This window comes from Typopeltis vanoorti, chromosome 14 (assembly GCF_054136105.1).
Source record: "Typopeltis vanoorti isolate ZY-2024b chromosome 14, IOZ_Tvanoo_1.0, whole genome shotgun sequence".
NCBI classification, from domain to species: Eukaryota; Metazoa; Arthropoda; class Arachnida; order Uropygi; family Thelyphonidae; genus Typopeltis; species Typopeltis vanoorti.
In genome coordinates this window covers 96,210,597-96,229,251 of record NC_143562.1, presented here as the reverse complement: position 1 = coordinate 96,229,251, position 18,655 = coordinate 96,210,597, and the positions used below count along the sequence as shown (strand labels likewise).

Below are 18,655 nucleotides of genomic sequence, written 5' to 3'. Positions count from 1 at the left end.
CAGCACAGTGTTAAAAACACTGACCAGGCATGCAGTCAGGAATACATATCCATACTGCAAGTAGAAAAAGCCATCAAAGGCTTGAAATGTAGAAAGGCAGCAGGAGGCAGATATTCGACCAGAAATGCTGAAGTATGGTGATATAAAAGTCTTACAGTGGCTGCACTGCATAGTTTAGAAATCCTGGACAGAGGGACGAATTCCCGATGATTGGAGTAGAGCTCTCATAGTACCCATATATAAAAAGGGAAATAAAACTGAATGTGAGAATTACAGAGGTATTTCCCTACTGAGTGTTCCTGGCAAGATCTATGCAAGCATACTTGAGAAACGGTTGAGAAGAATTGTGGAAGAAAAGCTTGGTGAAGAACAAGCTGGATTCAGGCCAAATAGAGGCTGTCAGGATCAGATCTTCACTTTACGACAAATAGTCGAGAAAGCATGGGATTATAACAAAGATCTGTATTTAAGTTTTGTCGATTTGGAAAAGGCATATGACAAGGTGCCAAGAGAGAAGCTATTCAATACACTGCAGTTATATGGTGTCGATGAGGCATTATATCAAGCAATACTTAGTCTTTATTTGAGTTGTAAGTCAGCAGTTAGAATTGAAAGTACAGGAAGATGGTTTAATGTTAAATCTGGTATGAGACAAGGATGTACATTATCCTCTCTGTTATTCATTATCTATATGGATCACACTATGAAGGAATGTGGTATTAAACCTGATATCAAAATTGGAGATGTTAATGTGAGCTCTTTGCTTTATGCGGATGATGTTATACTTCTAAATAAATCCGCTACAAGTCTGCAAGATTCTCTGACTAAATTGAATAGCTGTTGTAATAGGTATGGTATGAAGGTCAGCAATAAAAAGACAAAGACAATGAAAATAGGCAGAATCATTGAAAATGTCAACTGTGTTGTGAATGGAGAACCTGTGGAACAAGTAAAACATTTCAGCTAATTAGGCACGATTTTTACTGAAGATGGTAAATTAAATATGGAAATAGACAACAGAATCAGCAAAGCTGGTATGGTGGGAAGTCAATTGAATAAATTCATATGGAATAAGAAAGAAATTAGTCGGAACACTAAATTAGCTGTATACAAGACAGTGTTCAAACCAGTTTTAACTTATGGATCTGAGAGCTGGGTCAGAAGTAAAACACTTGAGCAAAGACTAGAGACCACAGATATGAGAGTCCTGAGAAAGATTATAGGTGTGAACAGATGGCATCAATGGCAATATCATATTAAAAATGAGGATATTAGGAAAGAACTTGACATTGTCAGCATCCAGGAATACGTTAGCAGAGCTAATCTCCGATGGTATGGTCACTTAAATAGAATGGGAGAGGAAAGATTAGCAAAACAAGTGTTCTCTGCCAGGTTGGCAGGAAAACGACCCAGTGGAAGACCAAGATATAGGTGGATTGATACGGTACAAAGTGCCTTAGACGATAGAAATATAAGATCTGATAATGTTGGAGTTTTGACAAGTAACAGACTGATTTGGAGGAAAATTGTAGATAGGAAGTTAGTAATGATGTAATTTTTTCATGTAGTACTGTCAAATCCTGTACACCCCTTGAGGGTACATGGCAGGAATTTGATGATGACAAACTAAGTAGACCATAGTTCAAAGATGACTTATCAATAACAAGCTTAATCACATCTTTCACATCTTCAGTTTTACCTTCAATGATTAGAACTAAGTTTGAAAAAGTTATTTACTAACCTGTTGCTGCTGTTGATTATTAGGATCACCCGCTTCTTTTCCCCATGAGCATTTCACTATTTGTCCATTAATATCTGAGTTGTGTGTAGCTACAATTGCATGTGTTGCCGATTCTTTGGTTGAAAACCTATTTTTAAATATAAAATATGTTTGCTTAAAATTAGACAACATAATGATCAAAGTATTTTAAATTAATTCATTTCCTTTCATTTTAAAAGTGTTTCAACAATTAACAGCACCTTATGACAGGAATAATAATTAAAAAAAGGACTATTTTATTAATTGAATGAAGAAAAATTACTTATTACATTTTGTCATTACTATTTTACATAGACTGCTTCAGTATATTGGTTTTTAACTGGCTTTAATTTTTTTTTTTTTTAATTGAACATATTCCCTAGAATGAAGGAAATGAAACCAATTACATCTAGTAGGTAGTATTCTAATTGTTCTGGTAGATATTTGTCACTGAATAAATCAGTAATTATTCCAAATGAACTTCTTTGCAATTACGGTCAAAGCAATGAAAGCTATGAGGCAAGTCTATTATGCCTAGAATACTGGATGTATATTCTTCTGGAAGGTTTGCCTTTGCACAATGAAAAACACTGCTACCTATTATCAGTAAGACCAGCTAACTCATCTGCAGTTGAAAAGCCGTTATATTATTGGCATCACAGATAAGGTTCAAACTCAGGTCTTTCCAACGATACATGACATTGGGAGATACTGAGTTATGGAAGGTAAATCTTTGACTGAGCAAAAAAACATTATTAGCACAACCTCAAAATTAACTTCAAATAATTTTTTATCATAAATTTTTTAGACTTGTTCAATTTTAAAATTATATCAAGTTGAGTTATAACAATTTGCAAGTGGCACAAATGTCAATTTATTCCTGGTGAAATTTAAAATTTACTACGAGTAAATTTACCACCTTTACTACTAGTTGCCCATAAGGTTGCTTATGCTTGCATCTGCCGAAACTGTTAGTGTCTATATATTTGGCAAGAAACTCTTGTAGTTTCTATATTCGGCTATGAAATAATGTTGGATTCAATATCCACTTAATTTCTACCATCATGTGTTATGTTTGCAGTGTTTTTCTTTATGTTTTATTGCTTGTTTGCCGAGGTCTGGAGAGTCATTTTGCTTGGTATCGTAGAAACATTTATGTTGATAAGAAAAATACTAAAACTGTTCAAACGACTCTTGATAACTTCTTTTGATAAAAATATTGCAGTAAATAATGTAGGTACTAGTATTTATTAAACATTTACTTTGCATTCATTTTTTATCTTTACTAAAAGAGTACAATATAAAACAAGTTCTTTATACAGTAATTGATCATGGACGAATTGTAATTTTTACCATTATTAGATTTGATTAACGCGATAATATCAATGGATTAATTAACCGCGTTAATAGAGGGATACTTGTACTGGATGTGGATTATACATAGGAGAGGAGATAGCCTGTAAAGAGCTCAATGAGTCTGTGTAAATTATACACTTTTGGTAGCAGTTTACTTTTATATGCACAAATGCAAGCTGAATGACATGTAACTGCTATATAATTACTGCAGTCTGGTGGGATCTGATTTGAGATAATGTCAGGAAACACAGCAGCAACACAGCCAACAGAGGTATTAGTTCTTGAACAATCAGCATAGATGGGTAAGAAATCAGTGTGTGTTGCTCTGTGTGCATTAAACAATTGCAGGTAGTGGATGATGGAGTATAAGATTTCTGTAGCTGACAAAGTGAGAGGTTGCAGGATGGTGTGCAAACCTGCCATGGAGGGATGCTGTTATGTTTATTGTAGCTAATGTTGTCAACATTTATACCAACAGCTTGCACAGTTTCTTTAACATACATACCAAAAGGATGTATAGCAGTTTGACGTGTGTGATATTTAGCTTCCCAATGCAGAGAGAAGAAACTAATCCATTAAGGATGATCTGGGAGAGATTTTATTTTTAGGGCATTATTAAGAGATAACTATTTCCGTCGAAGTGATAGAGCCGGTTCATTTGCTTCAACATAAAGACTTTGAGTGGGTGATGTGTGAAAGGCACCAGTAGCTATCTATATACTCTGATGATGGATGGAATCCAACCATCGTAGGTTACTCTGTCTTGCAGAACCATAGACTTGGGACCCATAATCCAGCTTTGAACGTATAAGTGCATGATAAAGATGGAGCAATGAGGCTCGATCAGCACCCCACCCAGTAGAGGATAGAGTGCAAAGAAGGTTCGAAGTTCTTTCTTAGTTGACGAATGTGTGCTAGAAATGCGAGTTTTCTGTCAAAAATGAGTCCCCAGAACTTGGTTTCTGTAGTTACTGGAATAACGGGAGGTCCAATTCTTAGTTCAGGATATGGGTGATGAGTGCATTTTCGACAGGGGTGTACACAGACACTTTTTTCTGTTGAAAACTTAAACCCATTATTAAGAGCCCAGAGAGAAATATGATCAATTGCTTGCTGAAGTTGTCTTTCAAATACCCTCATGTTACGTGAGCAACAGTAAATTGTGAAGTCATCAACATATAGAGCATTGTCTACAGTGGGAGGAAACTATTCAATGATTGAATTGATTTTAATAGTAAAAAGGGTTACACTTAAGACAGAGCCTTGGGTAACACCTTGTTCTTGAAGATATGGCCGAGATTGTGTACTTCCCACTCTGACTTGGAAAGTTTGCCTGGACAGAAAGTTTTTAATAAATATAGGGAGGTGTCCTTTGAGACCTAGGTTATAGAGGTCGTTTAATATGCCATATCTCCAGGTTGTGTCATAAGCTTTTTCCATGTAAAAAAAAAAACAGAGACACGATGTTCTCGCTTCAGAAATGCATCTCTTATAGAAGTTTCTCATGGAACTAAATGGTCTAAAGTTGATCAATGTCTATGGAAACCACATTATGTATGGGAAAGAAGACTGTTGCTTTCTAAATACCAGAGAAGTCTGGCATTAACCTTTTTCTCTCGTATCTTACAAAGACAGCTGGTCAGAGCAATGGGTCGATAATTATTTGCTTATAATACTATTTACAAATGGTTGAAGAATGTTGGTAGAAAATTTCTCTTGCTGCTCTTTCAGTATTAAAAATTCAGGAAAATATGAAGCTGTTGCTGAGATTCTAGCAAATGTTTCTCCCGAAGTGTCTGCAATAGCTTTGGGATCAACAATAACACTTCCATTATGTCTAAGGTAGACAAACAATATGTACTATATCTGCCTTTCATTTTCCAGATTTTATCCCATACAATTTTTGTACTGGTCATTTGATTAACTGATGTAGTAAATTGGTTCCGTGATTGTTTTTGACTCTGATCTCACATAACACGCTTGAAATCTATTGAGTTTGATTATTATTATTATTATTGTTCCGGGCAACTCCAAGGAGTCGACAGACTCATCGAGGGAGGCCCTAACATCATGTCAAGAACAACTATTCGTCATTCACACAGTATCTATCAGACCTTGCCTTGAACTCGTTCACGGTCGTAGCACCCACAACAGACTCTGGGAGCTTATTCCACTCATTCACCACTCTCCAAGTAAAAAACCTAGCTCTAACACCCTTGTCAACCATGCTCTTGTCCAGCTTCCATGCATGGACCCTAGTCCTCCCACCACCAGTCATATTTTCAAAAATATCTTCTGGATCAATCTTGTAGAAACCCTTCAGTAATTTGAATGTCTCAATCATATCACCCCTCCTTCACCTATCATCCAATCTCTGCAACCCACAAATCTTCAACCTATCCTCATAAGGTTCATTCCACAGACCTTCTATCATCTTGGTCACTCGTCTCTGGATCCTCTCCACTTCCTCCCCATCACGAAGAAACCCTGGTGTCCATAACTGGGCAGAGTAGTCCAGATGGGGTCTTATCAAGGCTCGATACAGAGGAACAACAACTTCTTTGTCTCTGCATTTTAAAGTATTTTTCAGAAGCCAAGTGATTTGATGAGCTGATTTAGTCACTTTTGCAATGTGCCCCCTAAACTTCAATTCCCTATCCACCAACACTCACAAATCCCTGGCCTCATCAATCTCCTGGAGTACGGTTCCACCGATGCGATATACTGCTGCTATTCTTTTCACCCCAAAGTGCATAACCTTACACTTTGCCACATTAAACTGACATCCATTTTTCCTAGTCCAGTCCTCCAAACTATCCAAATCATCCTGTAAAATTTTGACATCCTGTGCACTCACAATTGCTCTACCCAACTTTGCATCATCAGCAAACAAGTGAACACTTCCTCTCAAATCCTTTCCTATATCATTGATGAACAAATTGAAAAGCAGTGGTCCAAGAACAGAGCTCTGCAGCACACCACTAGTCACAAGCCATCTTTTAGACTCCACTCCTGCATAAACCACTCTCTGGTATCTCTCCTTCAACCACCCTCCTATCCATCTCACCAACCCTATATCTATCCCCATCTGCTGCAGTTTACTGATTAGGGTTCTATGTGGTATCCTGTCAAAGGCCTTGGCAAGATCCAGTAGTATCACTGTAAACCCATTACCCCTTCCAGTTCAGCCGTCACTGTGTTATAGAACGTGAGCAAGTTACTGAGGCCTGATCTACCCTTCACAAAACCATGTTGTCCCACATACAATATCCCATTTTCATCTATCCAATCCTGTATTCTTTTCACTAATTTCTCTAAGACCTTGACAATGATTCCTGATATGCTAATCGGTCGGTAATTTACAATAGCAGTCTTGGAACAACCTTTATGCAGTGGAACTATTTTCCCCTCTTTCCACCCCTTGGGACTAACCCAGACCCGAGACTCAAATTAAACAAAATGGTCAAGGGTACTGACAATTCTTTAGCTGCTTCTCGTACGACACGAGCTGGTATACCATCCAATCCCATGGATGTATTGACATCGAGGTTATGCAATAGACTACTCACCTCCACTTCATTCACCATAATTCCCGTATAATCTACTGGTTTATTCGTTTCTGCAATGTCACCACCTGGATGATATATACTTGCAAAGTGCTCACTCAGTAACTCAAATATACCAACTGATGGTAGGTAGGTAACTGCATCAGTTGGTATATTTGAGTTCATTGTTCCTTTTACTTGCCACATATCTAAAAAACTGTTTAGGATTCTCTTTAGCCTGCATGGCCAATGTTCTTTCGTAATCCTTTTTTGCTTTTCGTACCACACTCGTTACCCTTCTGGCCTGCGCTTTATACCGTTCATGTGCCTGCCGGTCACCTTTCTCCTTAAATTCCCTCCACAGTTGTTTCTTTTTTTGCAGCTCAAGCTTAATGGTGTTATTCATCCATTTAACCCTTGATTTATTATTCGGACTCTAGGTATACAGTCAGCCATTGCTTCATGCAAACACTTCTTAACTGCCTCCCATGCACTATCAACTTCTAGTCCTTGCAGTTGTACATGCCATGGCACTGAACCAATCAAACTCCTAAGCTTGTCATACTTTCCAGCCCGATAATTCCACATATCCCCTGTCTTAATTGAAAATTCCACACCTTTCGCCACCTCCCAAGTCAAGACCCTATGATCACTCTCACCAATTGGTGACAATGTGGTCATATTTGTTACAGCCAAATCCTCAGATGTAATTACTAGGTCAAGCACTCTCTGACACTTAGTATTTTCCATTACATGCTGTCGCAGATAGTTATCCCTTAATAACCGCATAAAATCCAATTCCTTCCTCCCGTGTGTCCTCTCCTCACTCCAATCAATGCGACCATAGTTGAAATCTCCCATAATAATTACCCTCCTTCCACTCATTTCTTCTATTTGCTTGTGCATACTGTCACCACCATCTTTTCCATCACCTGGTCTATAGCAGCACCCAATCGTATATTTAGTTCTGCTAGCCACAATCTCACACCAAATGGCCTCAAATGTGCTCTTTTCTCTATCCTGCAATTCAACTTCTATTCTCCTTGGTTGTAGCTCATCAGCTATCATCAACAATACTCCTCTCCCCATTTTATTCTCCCGGTCATTCCTGAACACACTATAACCATCACATTCAATCCCACTAGCTATATCATCTACAGTCAGCCATGATTCACTAATACCAATAACCTGTGGTCTGGAAGTGCCAACCATGGCCAAAAACTCTTCCTTCTTGTTCCTAATACTTCTAGCATTAGTGTACATGAATTTAAGACCCCCATTAGCCCCAACCCTACCTTGATGCCTTATATTAACTATCCCACTCTGATTTGTTGTCCTTATTCGCTCGGGCATATTATATTCATTCTTACATTCAACTGCCTCCCTAAGGACTGTATATTCCCCCCCCCCCCCCCCTTAATAAATCTAGTTTCCCTGAATTTGCACATCCACTACATTCAGCAACACTTTCTCAAGTCTCCTTACACCGTAACCATTCAAATGCAAGCCATCCATCTTATATAGATCCTTTCGCCCATCGACCTCACTCCACAAATTCCACACCACTCGTCATACATAACCCACGCATAAAGTCATTCGCAAATATGGCCCTCCTTTTAAACATTTCACTGTCACACCGTGGCAAAAGACTAATCATTCTAACTCTCTCACTCTTTTCTTTTGCTACCTCAAACAATTCATTCAGGTCTTCTATCATTTCTATTTTATCTCCTTTCAAATCATTCGTACCTGCCACAACAATCATTTCTTTCACCCTTTCCTTTTGCTCTCTAATAGACTCAGTTACATCCTTTATGGTCGCACCAGGTTGGTACGATTTTGTCAAATCCTCTACTAACACACCTCGTACTAACGAGTCTCCATACAGCACTCTATCCTTCATTTTGTTCATGTTCACACTCATACGCCTATTTTTCCTGTCATACTTTTTATTATTGGCTGGTTCATTCAGTCGACTTTTGCTCATACGCTCTAGCTGCTGTTTTGCAATTTGTATCGCACCATTCAACAACGCGATCTCACTCATTGCATCTATCTCATCTTTTTTATTCTCTGTAAAACCATTAATACCATCATTCACATTCTCACAATTCTCTGGTACAACCTCGCCGTTTTTTGTCATATCCCTATTTTCTTCATTCTGAAGTTTGACAAAAATATCACACTTACGATCCGATTGATGTGGTGGAGTATCTACGAAATATGCCCCATGCTCTGTGTTGATCTTTTTTGGCTGTCTGACATTCTGGGTTTCACCAAGGCTTTGGACAGAATGGAAACAGAGATGATGTTTTCAGGATGGAGGCTAATGCTTCCTGGACAATGCACTCTGTTGTATACTTTACTGCTTCACAGACAGGTGTTTGACTGACAGTATCAGCATTAAGTTTTGCAAGATGAGAAAAACTATTCCAATCAGCCTGGTTCATTTTCCATATAGGTATTCGTGTGGGTGAACATGGTTCTTGTGAGGACACTGTGCATAGAACATGGAAGTGATCGTGTCTGCATATGTTCTCTTCAATGTCCCATGTGAGCAGTGGAAGAATGGAAGTGGAACACATTGTAAGATCAATTGCAGAATATGAACGGGTAGGCAAATGAAAGAAAGTATTACTTTTATTATTTAAAAGGGAGAGGTTATTATTATCAAGGACTCTTTCAATGATTCGACCTCGTCTGTTAGTGTTGGCAGTATCCCACAGAGTACTGTAACCATTAAAGTCACCCACCAAAAGTGGGTTCAGGCATTTGTAAAGATCAATTTCATTTAACTCAGCACTCAGTGGGCAATAAATTGAACATACTGTAACAAGAAATCCAAGAGAGCTGAATTGCTACTGCTTCCAGAGTAGTATTAAGCTGGACATGGTGGAAAGAAATATGACTGCCCACTAGGATAGCTACTCCTCCATGAGTAGGACCACCTCCAGTTCCGTCCTTACATACAACAGTGAAATTCCTAAAGGTACGGTCCTCATTTTGTCTTAAGTACGTTTCCTGTAGACAGAAACAGAAAGGCTTGTGTTTCTGCAACCTGCAACAACATCTTGATATCATCGATATTCTGGTGTATACCACGACAGTTCCATTGTAAAAATTTTCTTATTGTCTCGATTTTATTGACTTGCCTGGTTTTTGGGAGGTTGAGGACTTACCTTTGCCAGATTTATATTTATACGTTGTTTTAGGGAAGTATGGACGGCCAGTGTCCATCTCTTCCTCTGGTAGAGTGTTCAAAACATCAGATGTGTTAGGATCAGTTGGTAGGTTTAGTTTACTTTCAGTGGGTGTCAAGGTATCCATTTTTTCTGTGCGAGTGTCTGGTGGTTTATCTTTGAGTGATATCTCCGCCATAATTTTTTTGTAATGAGTTTTCATCGACTGAGACCATTTGTGAAGTTGTCTCTGGAGTAAGGCCATAGGTCTTGTGATTAATGCGCTCAACAGAGAAGCACTTGCAATCATAAAGTTCGTGGAACAGACATACATGTTTGAGTTGCTGTCAGCATTTTTTTAATTGTTACTTTTTCAGAATAAGAAGATCCCAGAACAGGTGTAATGGTAGCCAGCTTTCTTTTTGCATCCTGATATGTTATGTTTTGTTCTGTTTTAATTTTTTGTATCTCTTTTTCATCTTTCCATTTCTGACATGGATGAGAGTAAGCTGGATGATCTCCCTGACAGGTGACACATTTAGCTTTTTTTTTGCACAGCAAGATTTGTTATCATGTTCTTTACTACCACATCGGGCACATGTAGTAAAAACCACAACAGGCAGTTTGGGCATGTACATATCTCTGACATTTAAAGCATTTCAGCAGGTTAGGGATGTACATTCTAACAGGACAACTGAGATACCCTGCTTTAACAGATGTCGGAAGGTGTATTAAAAGGATGGTGTTCTTGGTTAAAACCAGGCGACCAACCATACGTATCAGGATGCGCCTCACACCTGTCACTCCTTGATCTTTAAGATCTGAACATATCTTTATTGTATCTATGGTATCAGTGCTTGGTTGGGACCTTGTTAGGGTCCCTGACACATTTGAGGATGAAGGATTCATTAGTTCGGCACCAGAGCTCCCCACCCACTACCCGGCAAACAAAGACTGCACTGGTGAGGAACAACAGGGCTACCCTGGATGCTATACTGGCACTACAGCAGGTCTAGGATCCAAACCGCGGACCATGGGGTGAGAGACTTACTACAACACCGTTGACCCTTGCAAGCAAGCCCACTAGCTGAATGATCCTGGCTGGACCATCCAGGACCACCCGTCTTGCCGAAGCAGGGGTCAAAGTAGTGCAAGACTACCAGGATCCCCCTTTCCAGATGTCCATGGGTTGTGCCACACAGCAAACACGGCGTTGGATCCCAGTGATGGTGGTCTGGAAAAAAGGATAGTGAAAAAAGACTCAGGAGAAGCAGAGCCAACAATGCAGGAAGTAAAGCAAAGAAAAAGAGGAACAATGAAAAGGGGCCAGTACCATCACTGGGAGGTCCCCTCCACCACGAACAGGTGCCCCACATCGAGGAGCAGGAAAAAGACCCAGAGGAAGACCAAGAAATAGGTGGATTGATACAGTAAAAAATGCCTTAGAAGACAGAATTATAAGATATCTGATAATCTTGGAGTCTTGACAGGTAATACTGATTTGGAGGAAAATTGTAGATAGTAATGACGTAAATTTTTCACGTAGTACTAATTATCATATCCTGTACACCCCTTGAAGGTATATATCAGGAATTTGATGATGCTTTTCACATATTCTGGAACATTTCACACCCATTCTGCTCCAATCACATCGCCATTTTGCAAAACTAACTTCATTCACTTAAAACCATCAACACTAGCTTAGTCTTGCTCACTTTTTTGAATGCTGATGTCATGTTCCTTTCTAATTAATATTTTCATTTAAAAAAGATTCTCCATTGATGTTGCCCATAATTTTCTTCCAAACTATCACCTGCACACTTTTTTCTTATAATTAAGTTCTTCCACTGCAGATTTTATCTGTAGTGTTAATGGTGGCACTAACAAAAAAAAGCATGGCGACATTCATTATTTTAAACAACGGTGTGGTCTGAAACAATGTAAATATGGTTTGACTAGCTTCATTAGTTGTCCTAACAGCTGCAAGTGGTACTGAAATTTATATACTGAAACTTAAGCATGCAAGCTTCATCTAGATGTATATATTGCTAATCAAACACAAATATCCATTATCATCATCACCAAAATCCTGATACATACCCTCGGGGGGGGGGGGGGGGGGGGGGGCACAGGATATGATAGTATTACATGAAAAATTTACGTAGTTACTAACTTCCTATCTTCAATTTTCCTCCAAATCAGTCTGTTAAATGTGTCAAGATTCCAGTATTATCAGTTCTTATATATTTCTCTCTTCTATGGCACTTTTTACTGTATCAATCAACCTATATCTTGATGTTCTTCTGAGTCTTTTCCCTGCGAACCTTGCAGAGAAAACTTGTTTTGCTAATCTTTCCTCTCCCATTCTGCTCTTAAGTGACCATACCACCTGAGATTAGCTCTGCTAATGCATTCCTAGATGCTGACAATATAAGGTTCTTTCCTAATATCCTCGTTTTTAATATGATATTGCCATGGATGCCATCTGTTCACACCTCTAATCTTTCTCAGGACTCTCATATCTGTGGCCTCTAGTCTTTGGTCAAGTGTTTTACTTCTGACCCAGCTCTCAGATCCATAAGTTAAAACTGGTTTGAAACATTGTCTTGTATACAGCTAATTTAGTGTTTTGGCTAATTTCTTATTCCATATATATTTATTCAGTTGACTTCCTACCATACCAGCTTTGTTGATTCTATTGTCTATTTCCATATTTAATTTATCATCTTCACTAAAAATTGTGCCTAAATAGCCAAAATGTTTTACGATTTTGATATCAGGTTTAATACCACTTTCCTTCATAATGTACATCCTTGTCTGACACCTGATTTGACATTAAACCATCTTCCTATACTTTCAATTCTAACTGCTGACCTACAACTCAAAGAAAGACTAAGTATCGCTTGATATAATGACCCATTAACATCATATAACTGTAGCATTTGGAATAGCTTTGCTCTTGGCACCATGTCATATGCTTTTTCCAGATCTACAAAGCTTAAATACAGTTCTTTGTTATATTCCCATGATTTCTCAACTATCTGTCGTAAAATGAAAATCTGATCCTGACGGCCTCTATTTGGCCTGAATCCAGCTTATTCTTCACCCAGCTTTTCTTCCACAATTCTTCTCAATCGTTTCTCAAGTATACTTGCATAGATCTTGCCAGGAACACTTAGTAGGGAAATACCTCTGTAATTCTCACATTCAGTTTTATTTCCCTTTTTATACATGGGTACTATGAGAGCTCCACTCCAATCATCGGGAATTCGTCCCTCTGTCCAGGCTTTCTGAACTATGCAGTGAAGCCACTGTAAGACTTTTATACCACCATACTTCAGAATTTCTGGTCGAATATCATCTACTCCTGCTGCCTTTCCACATTTCAAGCCTTTGATGGCTTTTTCTACTTGAAGTATGGATATGTATTCCTGACTGCATGCCTGGCCAGTGTTTTTACCACTGTGCTGTCATCACTGCTTGTTTCATTTAGCAGTTTTTCAAAGTAATTACTCCATACTTCAAGGATATCTTTTTCTTTCGTTTTCATGTTATCATCTCTAACTCCTTTTACAGCACTCTTTCTTCCATTCCTAAGTTTCTTCAACAACCTTCAGAATATCTTGCCACTTTCTTGATATTTATTTTCTGTTCTTGTCAAAGTCTTCCCATGAGTTTGGTTTAGCCAGTTTTACAGTGTTTAGCTTTCTTACATTTGTCTCTGTATTCTCTAAGAGCACAAGCTGACTTATTTGCCAGGAATTTTTGATATGCTTTCTTCTTCTTCTCATTCACTTCCTCTTTAACTTCCTGTGTCCAACATGGAGTTCTGATTTTTCTATCCTTGCAGACAATCTCACCAGGTTCATCTCTGGCTGAATCAATGAGTGCTTTCTTCAAGGATTAGCAGTGAATCTCCAAGCTTTGGTATTCTCATACTCTTTCATTTTTTCTTGAATAATATATGTGTATTTCAGTCTACAGTTCACATCTTAGAGCTGCTCAACTTTTATTCTGTTTTAAAACTTTCTTACATGTTCTTCTTTTCAATATGAAATTCAATTTTATTCTGCTCAACACTAAATGGTGATCACTTCCAATTTCAAATGCTCTGTACACTCTGGTGTCCTGCACCAGTGGGAAAACATCACAATCAACAATAACATAGTCAATGAGACTTTTCTTATTTCTTGCCACTTCTCCCCATGTGAATTTGTGCACATGTTTATGTTGGAACATGGTGTTAGTAATAACTATTCCATGTCCTGAGCAGAAATCCAAAAAGTATTTGCCATTATTATTTGCTTTGCTGCTGTCCGTGCAGTTAGCCTAGTGGCTTTGCGCTTCGCAACCATATGCCTGGGAAAGGAGTGTCTCAGGTTCGATTCCTGTCAAACACGAGAGGAGCTTGAGGATCTTCCTCAGGTCGGTTGGGAGTGGTACTAACAAGTAGTTGCATCTAAGTAACACACGGACCCTGCATAGGAAGCAGGAATAACGCGTGGTGAAAGAAGACTAGCTTTGCTGCTCTTTTATCTAAAATTTCTCGTAATATTTTTGTGTCTCACAATCATTTCCTACTCTGCTATTTAGATCCCCAACAAGGATCAACTTTTCCTTGTTCATTGTGTCAGTTGCTTTCTCTAAAACCTCAAAAAATTGCTCCACATCTACTTTAGTAGAACATTCTGTGGGACCATAGGCACAAATAAGTCTCATTGTCCAGTTACCCATTTCATTTTTTGCCCACATCACTCTACTTGAGACTGCCTGCCATTCAAGAAGATTAGCCTCATATTTAGTGTTGAATACTATTGCTACACTTTCTTTTACTTGATTGTCATTGCCTGAATATAACATTTTGTATTTATTGCTCAGAAAGATCTCACCTATTTTTGTCTTTTTTCTTTCAGCCACCCCTCTTATGTCGATCTGGTACTTATCCAATTCCTCAGTAGCAACATTTCTTTACCATTCAGGCTTCTTATGTTCATAGTACCGATCTTGATCTCTGGTGATGTTGGTTTTTGGTAAGTTTTAGGATTTGTTCCAGTAGCTGACTTTTTGCAGTTTGCCCCGGTTCCTTGGAGAAAACAATGGGGGCCTTGTTTAACTGGGCGATGCCCCAGCCGGCATGAAATTCTGTCATGTTTTACCATCGTTTGAAATTTTGGTTTAAGCCAATAAGAATACAATTTAGTCGGCTATATCCCAAATTGCCAGCCCATCCTCGTCCGTTCGGTATCCAGGTAGATACTTATCAGGGTGCACCACGAGGAGGTGAGGATTGGACATTAGGTCAGAAGCCCTGGTCGGTTCTCTGCATTCCTTTGAAGGCTATGTGGAGGTCCCCTCTCAGTTATATAGCTTTAACCCTTAAGCACCCCAATATCCATTGTAAAGTGCCAAAAATTCCCTTTATTTCTCTAACAGCTATGTCATAGTGAGTGTGGTGTTATATCACTCACATGCCACATCACCACTACTTAAATTCTAACTCAGAAGATAACATATCAAATAATAATCATGAGATCTAAAATTACCATATCTGTTTCTAATAATCCTTACATTCATTTAAAAAGGCCATTTAGCATCATATAAATATGCAATTTGATATTGTATAAACCAATTAAATGAATTTTTCTTATGCTATAAATCACATTAACAAAAATAATTTTAAAACTTAAAATGTGCATAATAGTGTAGGACATTTGTAGTACACAGATGGTCTACAGTACACTCCATTATTTATACTCTTGACAAAACTTGCTGAATCAATACAATCTTCAAGATCTACAACCACTATCTTATCTGTGGAGCTGAATGCTATTATTCAATGGGGCAAAGATATCCTGGTCACCTTCAGTGGTACTAAAACAGTCAACTTTTTCTCTCCTCAATGCAAAACAGATCTCACCTTGCCTTCCCTTCTCAGACTGACATTTATTTCTTGCACAGCCCAAAAATGACATCGTCATATTCCACATGGGATATTTAGTTACTAACCTAGCTAACCCTACACAAATCTCACATCCAAATCCAAAAATGCTATTTTCATGTTTGGGGTAGTGCATGAAGAATATATAAAAAAAAAACTCTTCAAACTGTGCAGAGGGATGATGTGTGGTTTCCCAATGACTCCACTGGCTCACTTCAACATCTCTCTCTTTCAGACACCACCTGTTTTAGTCCTATGTCAACTCACCAATAACTTCAAAAGATGATGATCCACTGCCTCATCCAGAGTTGTCTAATTTCCTCTAAGCCTGTTAACACAAGTAGAAGGTACCCAAATACCCCTTTTGAATTCCAACAGCCCAGCAAGCCTGCAACTCCTTCATTCAATCTATGAACCATTTTCTGGAATAGTCTTCATAAAGTTTCAACTAGAACAACTCCCAGCTCTCCAAGAAAATTATCAATAGGTTACTTCTCCCTTAACTATACATCATATCAGTGTTATAGTTTTCGGAATCTCTTCTGTATGAGATATGTAGGGTGCTTCAAATTAAAGCACCTCTATTCGGATCAATCTTTAGAGAAAGCCAGCACACAAAACATCCATAAACTTTGTAGGAACCCTGACCAGATCATAAGGCAGATAATTTAATGATAAAAAATAAACAAATGAGTGAAGAAAGCATCAAATAATTTGTCACTGATTCTTGAATCATTGCATAATCATATACCATTCAGTTCACATTAATGTAATTTTCTTCTGCTCACAGTGCCATATTTTCCTCATCGGTCATTTCTGATTTATTTATTTATTTTTTTTAATATAAAATTGTCTTCCCATGATCTGGTTCAAGTACCCACCAAGTTTTTAGGGCATTTCAACTACTGGTTCTCTCTACAGATTGCTCTGAACAGGGATACTTTAATTTGAAATGTATATATGTACATGTTAAATGTACATTATATGTAAATTCCTTCTCCATTTTACCCAATAGTTTTTACATGAATTTATCACCCATCTTTTGTCAGCATTATTTTTCAATAACATCTCCATCATTCTCTATGCACTTGTGCTAAGCACGGTAGAGCATGTGGAACAGCATAAAAAAAATCTTTACTTCAACATCTGAGTTCTCTGCTAACAGTCTGTTTTAGATGTTTGTCATTTGGCAAGATGGTATTGCAACAAATGTAATCAGAGGGTACCAGATCCAGGCTTGGTTGGAATGGGGAATATCAGTACAGATAAATGTTGCAATTGCATTCTTTGGCAAAGACAGTTCAAGGCTTGTTCTGACTTTGGTGTCACTGTTCATCATACTCATCTTCCCCAGTTAGGGATGAAATCACCACTCTTTGCTTTGTATGTACATCTATAATAATTGCCAATTCTGAACTACTTTTGGGCTGAGTTTATAGTTCCTCTCTAAGCTTCTGCTGTGCTCAAGTTGAAGGGGGAAAATAGCTGCCCCTTGTAAATAAAGAATAAATTCATAAAAACATGGTAGCAACACATCATCTAATTAGTCAAAGAGATAACTATCAAATGCATAGGTTCTCAGTTGGGTTTGTGTTTTTTGTATTCAAACTAGATTTGACCCCAACTTTTTCAAATTAAGAGGCATATGTTTTTTCATCTGTTACTATAGTGTTTCTCCAAAAAACAATCAATAGTGGAATGAGGACAGTGATGTTTAAATAGATTAAAAGAACTGTTTGTAGAGTGAAAATTTGAAATAGCGAATTTCCTTAAAATAGCATCTTACTATTTTAAACATTCCAACTACATATCCTGACCACTGTTGTATCTTGTTATACTGAATGAATTTGTTGTAAAGATGTTTGTCACACTCAAAGTCAGCTGTAAATGGATGTTTCAGCTTTATCTGTCAAAGAACGGAGTATGTCATACACAAATATAAAGTAGAAGGAATTAGAAATAATCAGTTATAAGATTTCAAGATATATATCTCTGAAGTAAGCCAAGTAATAAAATAATTACCATTATCGTAAAATTATGCACTAGAATAAAATTTAAAGGAAATTGCACATCTAAATCATGTAGTTAGTTCCTTCCTGATAAATCATACTGTTATTTAAATGTACTTTAGTTTTTCACTTATTTTATCTTTATCCTCACCTGATAAATGCGTATCCCTTGTCTTTAAATACACGAATTTCTTGTATAGGACCAAAGGGGGTAAAGGTTTTTTGCATTACTTCCTCTGTTTTAAATGAAAATTAAGAAAACCTCAATGGAATTCAACATCAAAGTACAAACAATTAGATAAATTATTGTATTTTCTCATGTAGGAGTTAACCTGTCTTTAGTAAATTTATTAAATCTCAGCATTTATTTTAACTTGAGCTATAACAGTGTTCATGGAGAAAGGAATATGGGAAGGCAGAAAATGATCTGCTAATCTTTTATATGCAATTTGTTTGAACATCTCATGAGTGATGATGATCAGCATTTCAATACTGCAGTTACATAAGTCAGTTTTTTAATGCATAACATTTCAGTTATTTAGGAATTTTTCTGCTTTCTTCAGTTGCTCGAACGATTATAGCTAATCAACAGAAGATTCATCACTGAATGTGTCTTCTATAATTATCATGTACAACTGCCAGAATAATTTAAGTACAAAATGGCAAATAAGTCCATAGATTAATGAGAATATCCCACCATGACTTGTAAGATGTATCAAAGTTGATTGATAAGAATTGGTATTAATTACTAGGCACCATGGATATTTGTTTCCTTGCATTATCTCATTTCAAATACTTCCTAATATCAAATGATTTGCAGAATATACAAGTACTTGAAGGATTCTCATACACCATAACAAGCTTTTCAA

General features: G+C 37.6%; 1 protein-coding gene across 3 annotated transcripts in view; it reads right to left on the bottom strand.

The window, feature by feature from the left end:
- Window positions 1-18,655, bottom strand: part of LOC150099782 (nucleolysin TIAR-like) — a 287,990-nt gene that overhangs the window by 62,004 nt on the left and 207,331 nt on the right. For all 3 annotated transcript variants that reach the window (XM_090403564.1, XM_090403566.1, XM_090403565.1), the window contains exons 10-11: window positions 17,938-18,022; window positions 1,742-1,868 (exon numbers count right to left, since the gene is read on the bottom strand). In XM_090403564.1, the coding sequence (XP_090259690.1) occupies window positions 1,742-1,868; window positions 17,938-18,022 (212 nt within the window). The remainder of the gene's footprint in view (window positions 1-1,741; window positions 1,869-17,937; window positions 18,023-18,655) is intronic.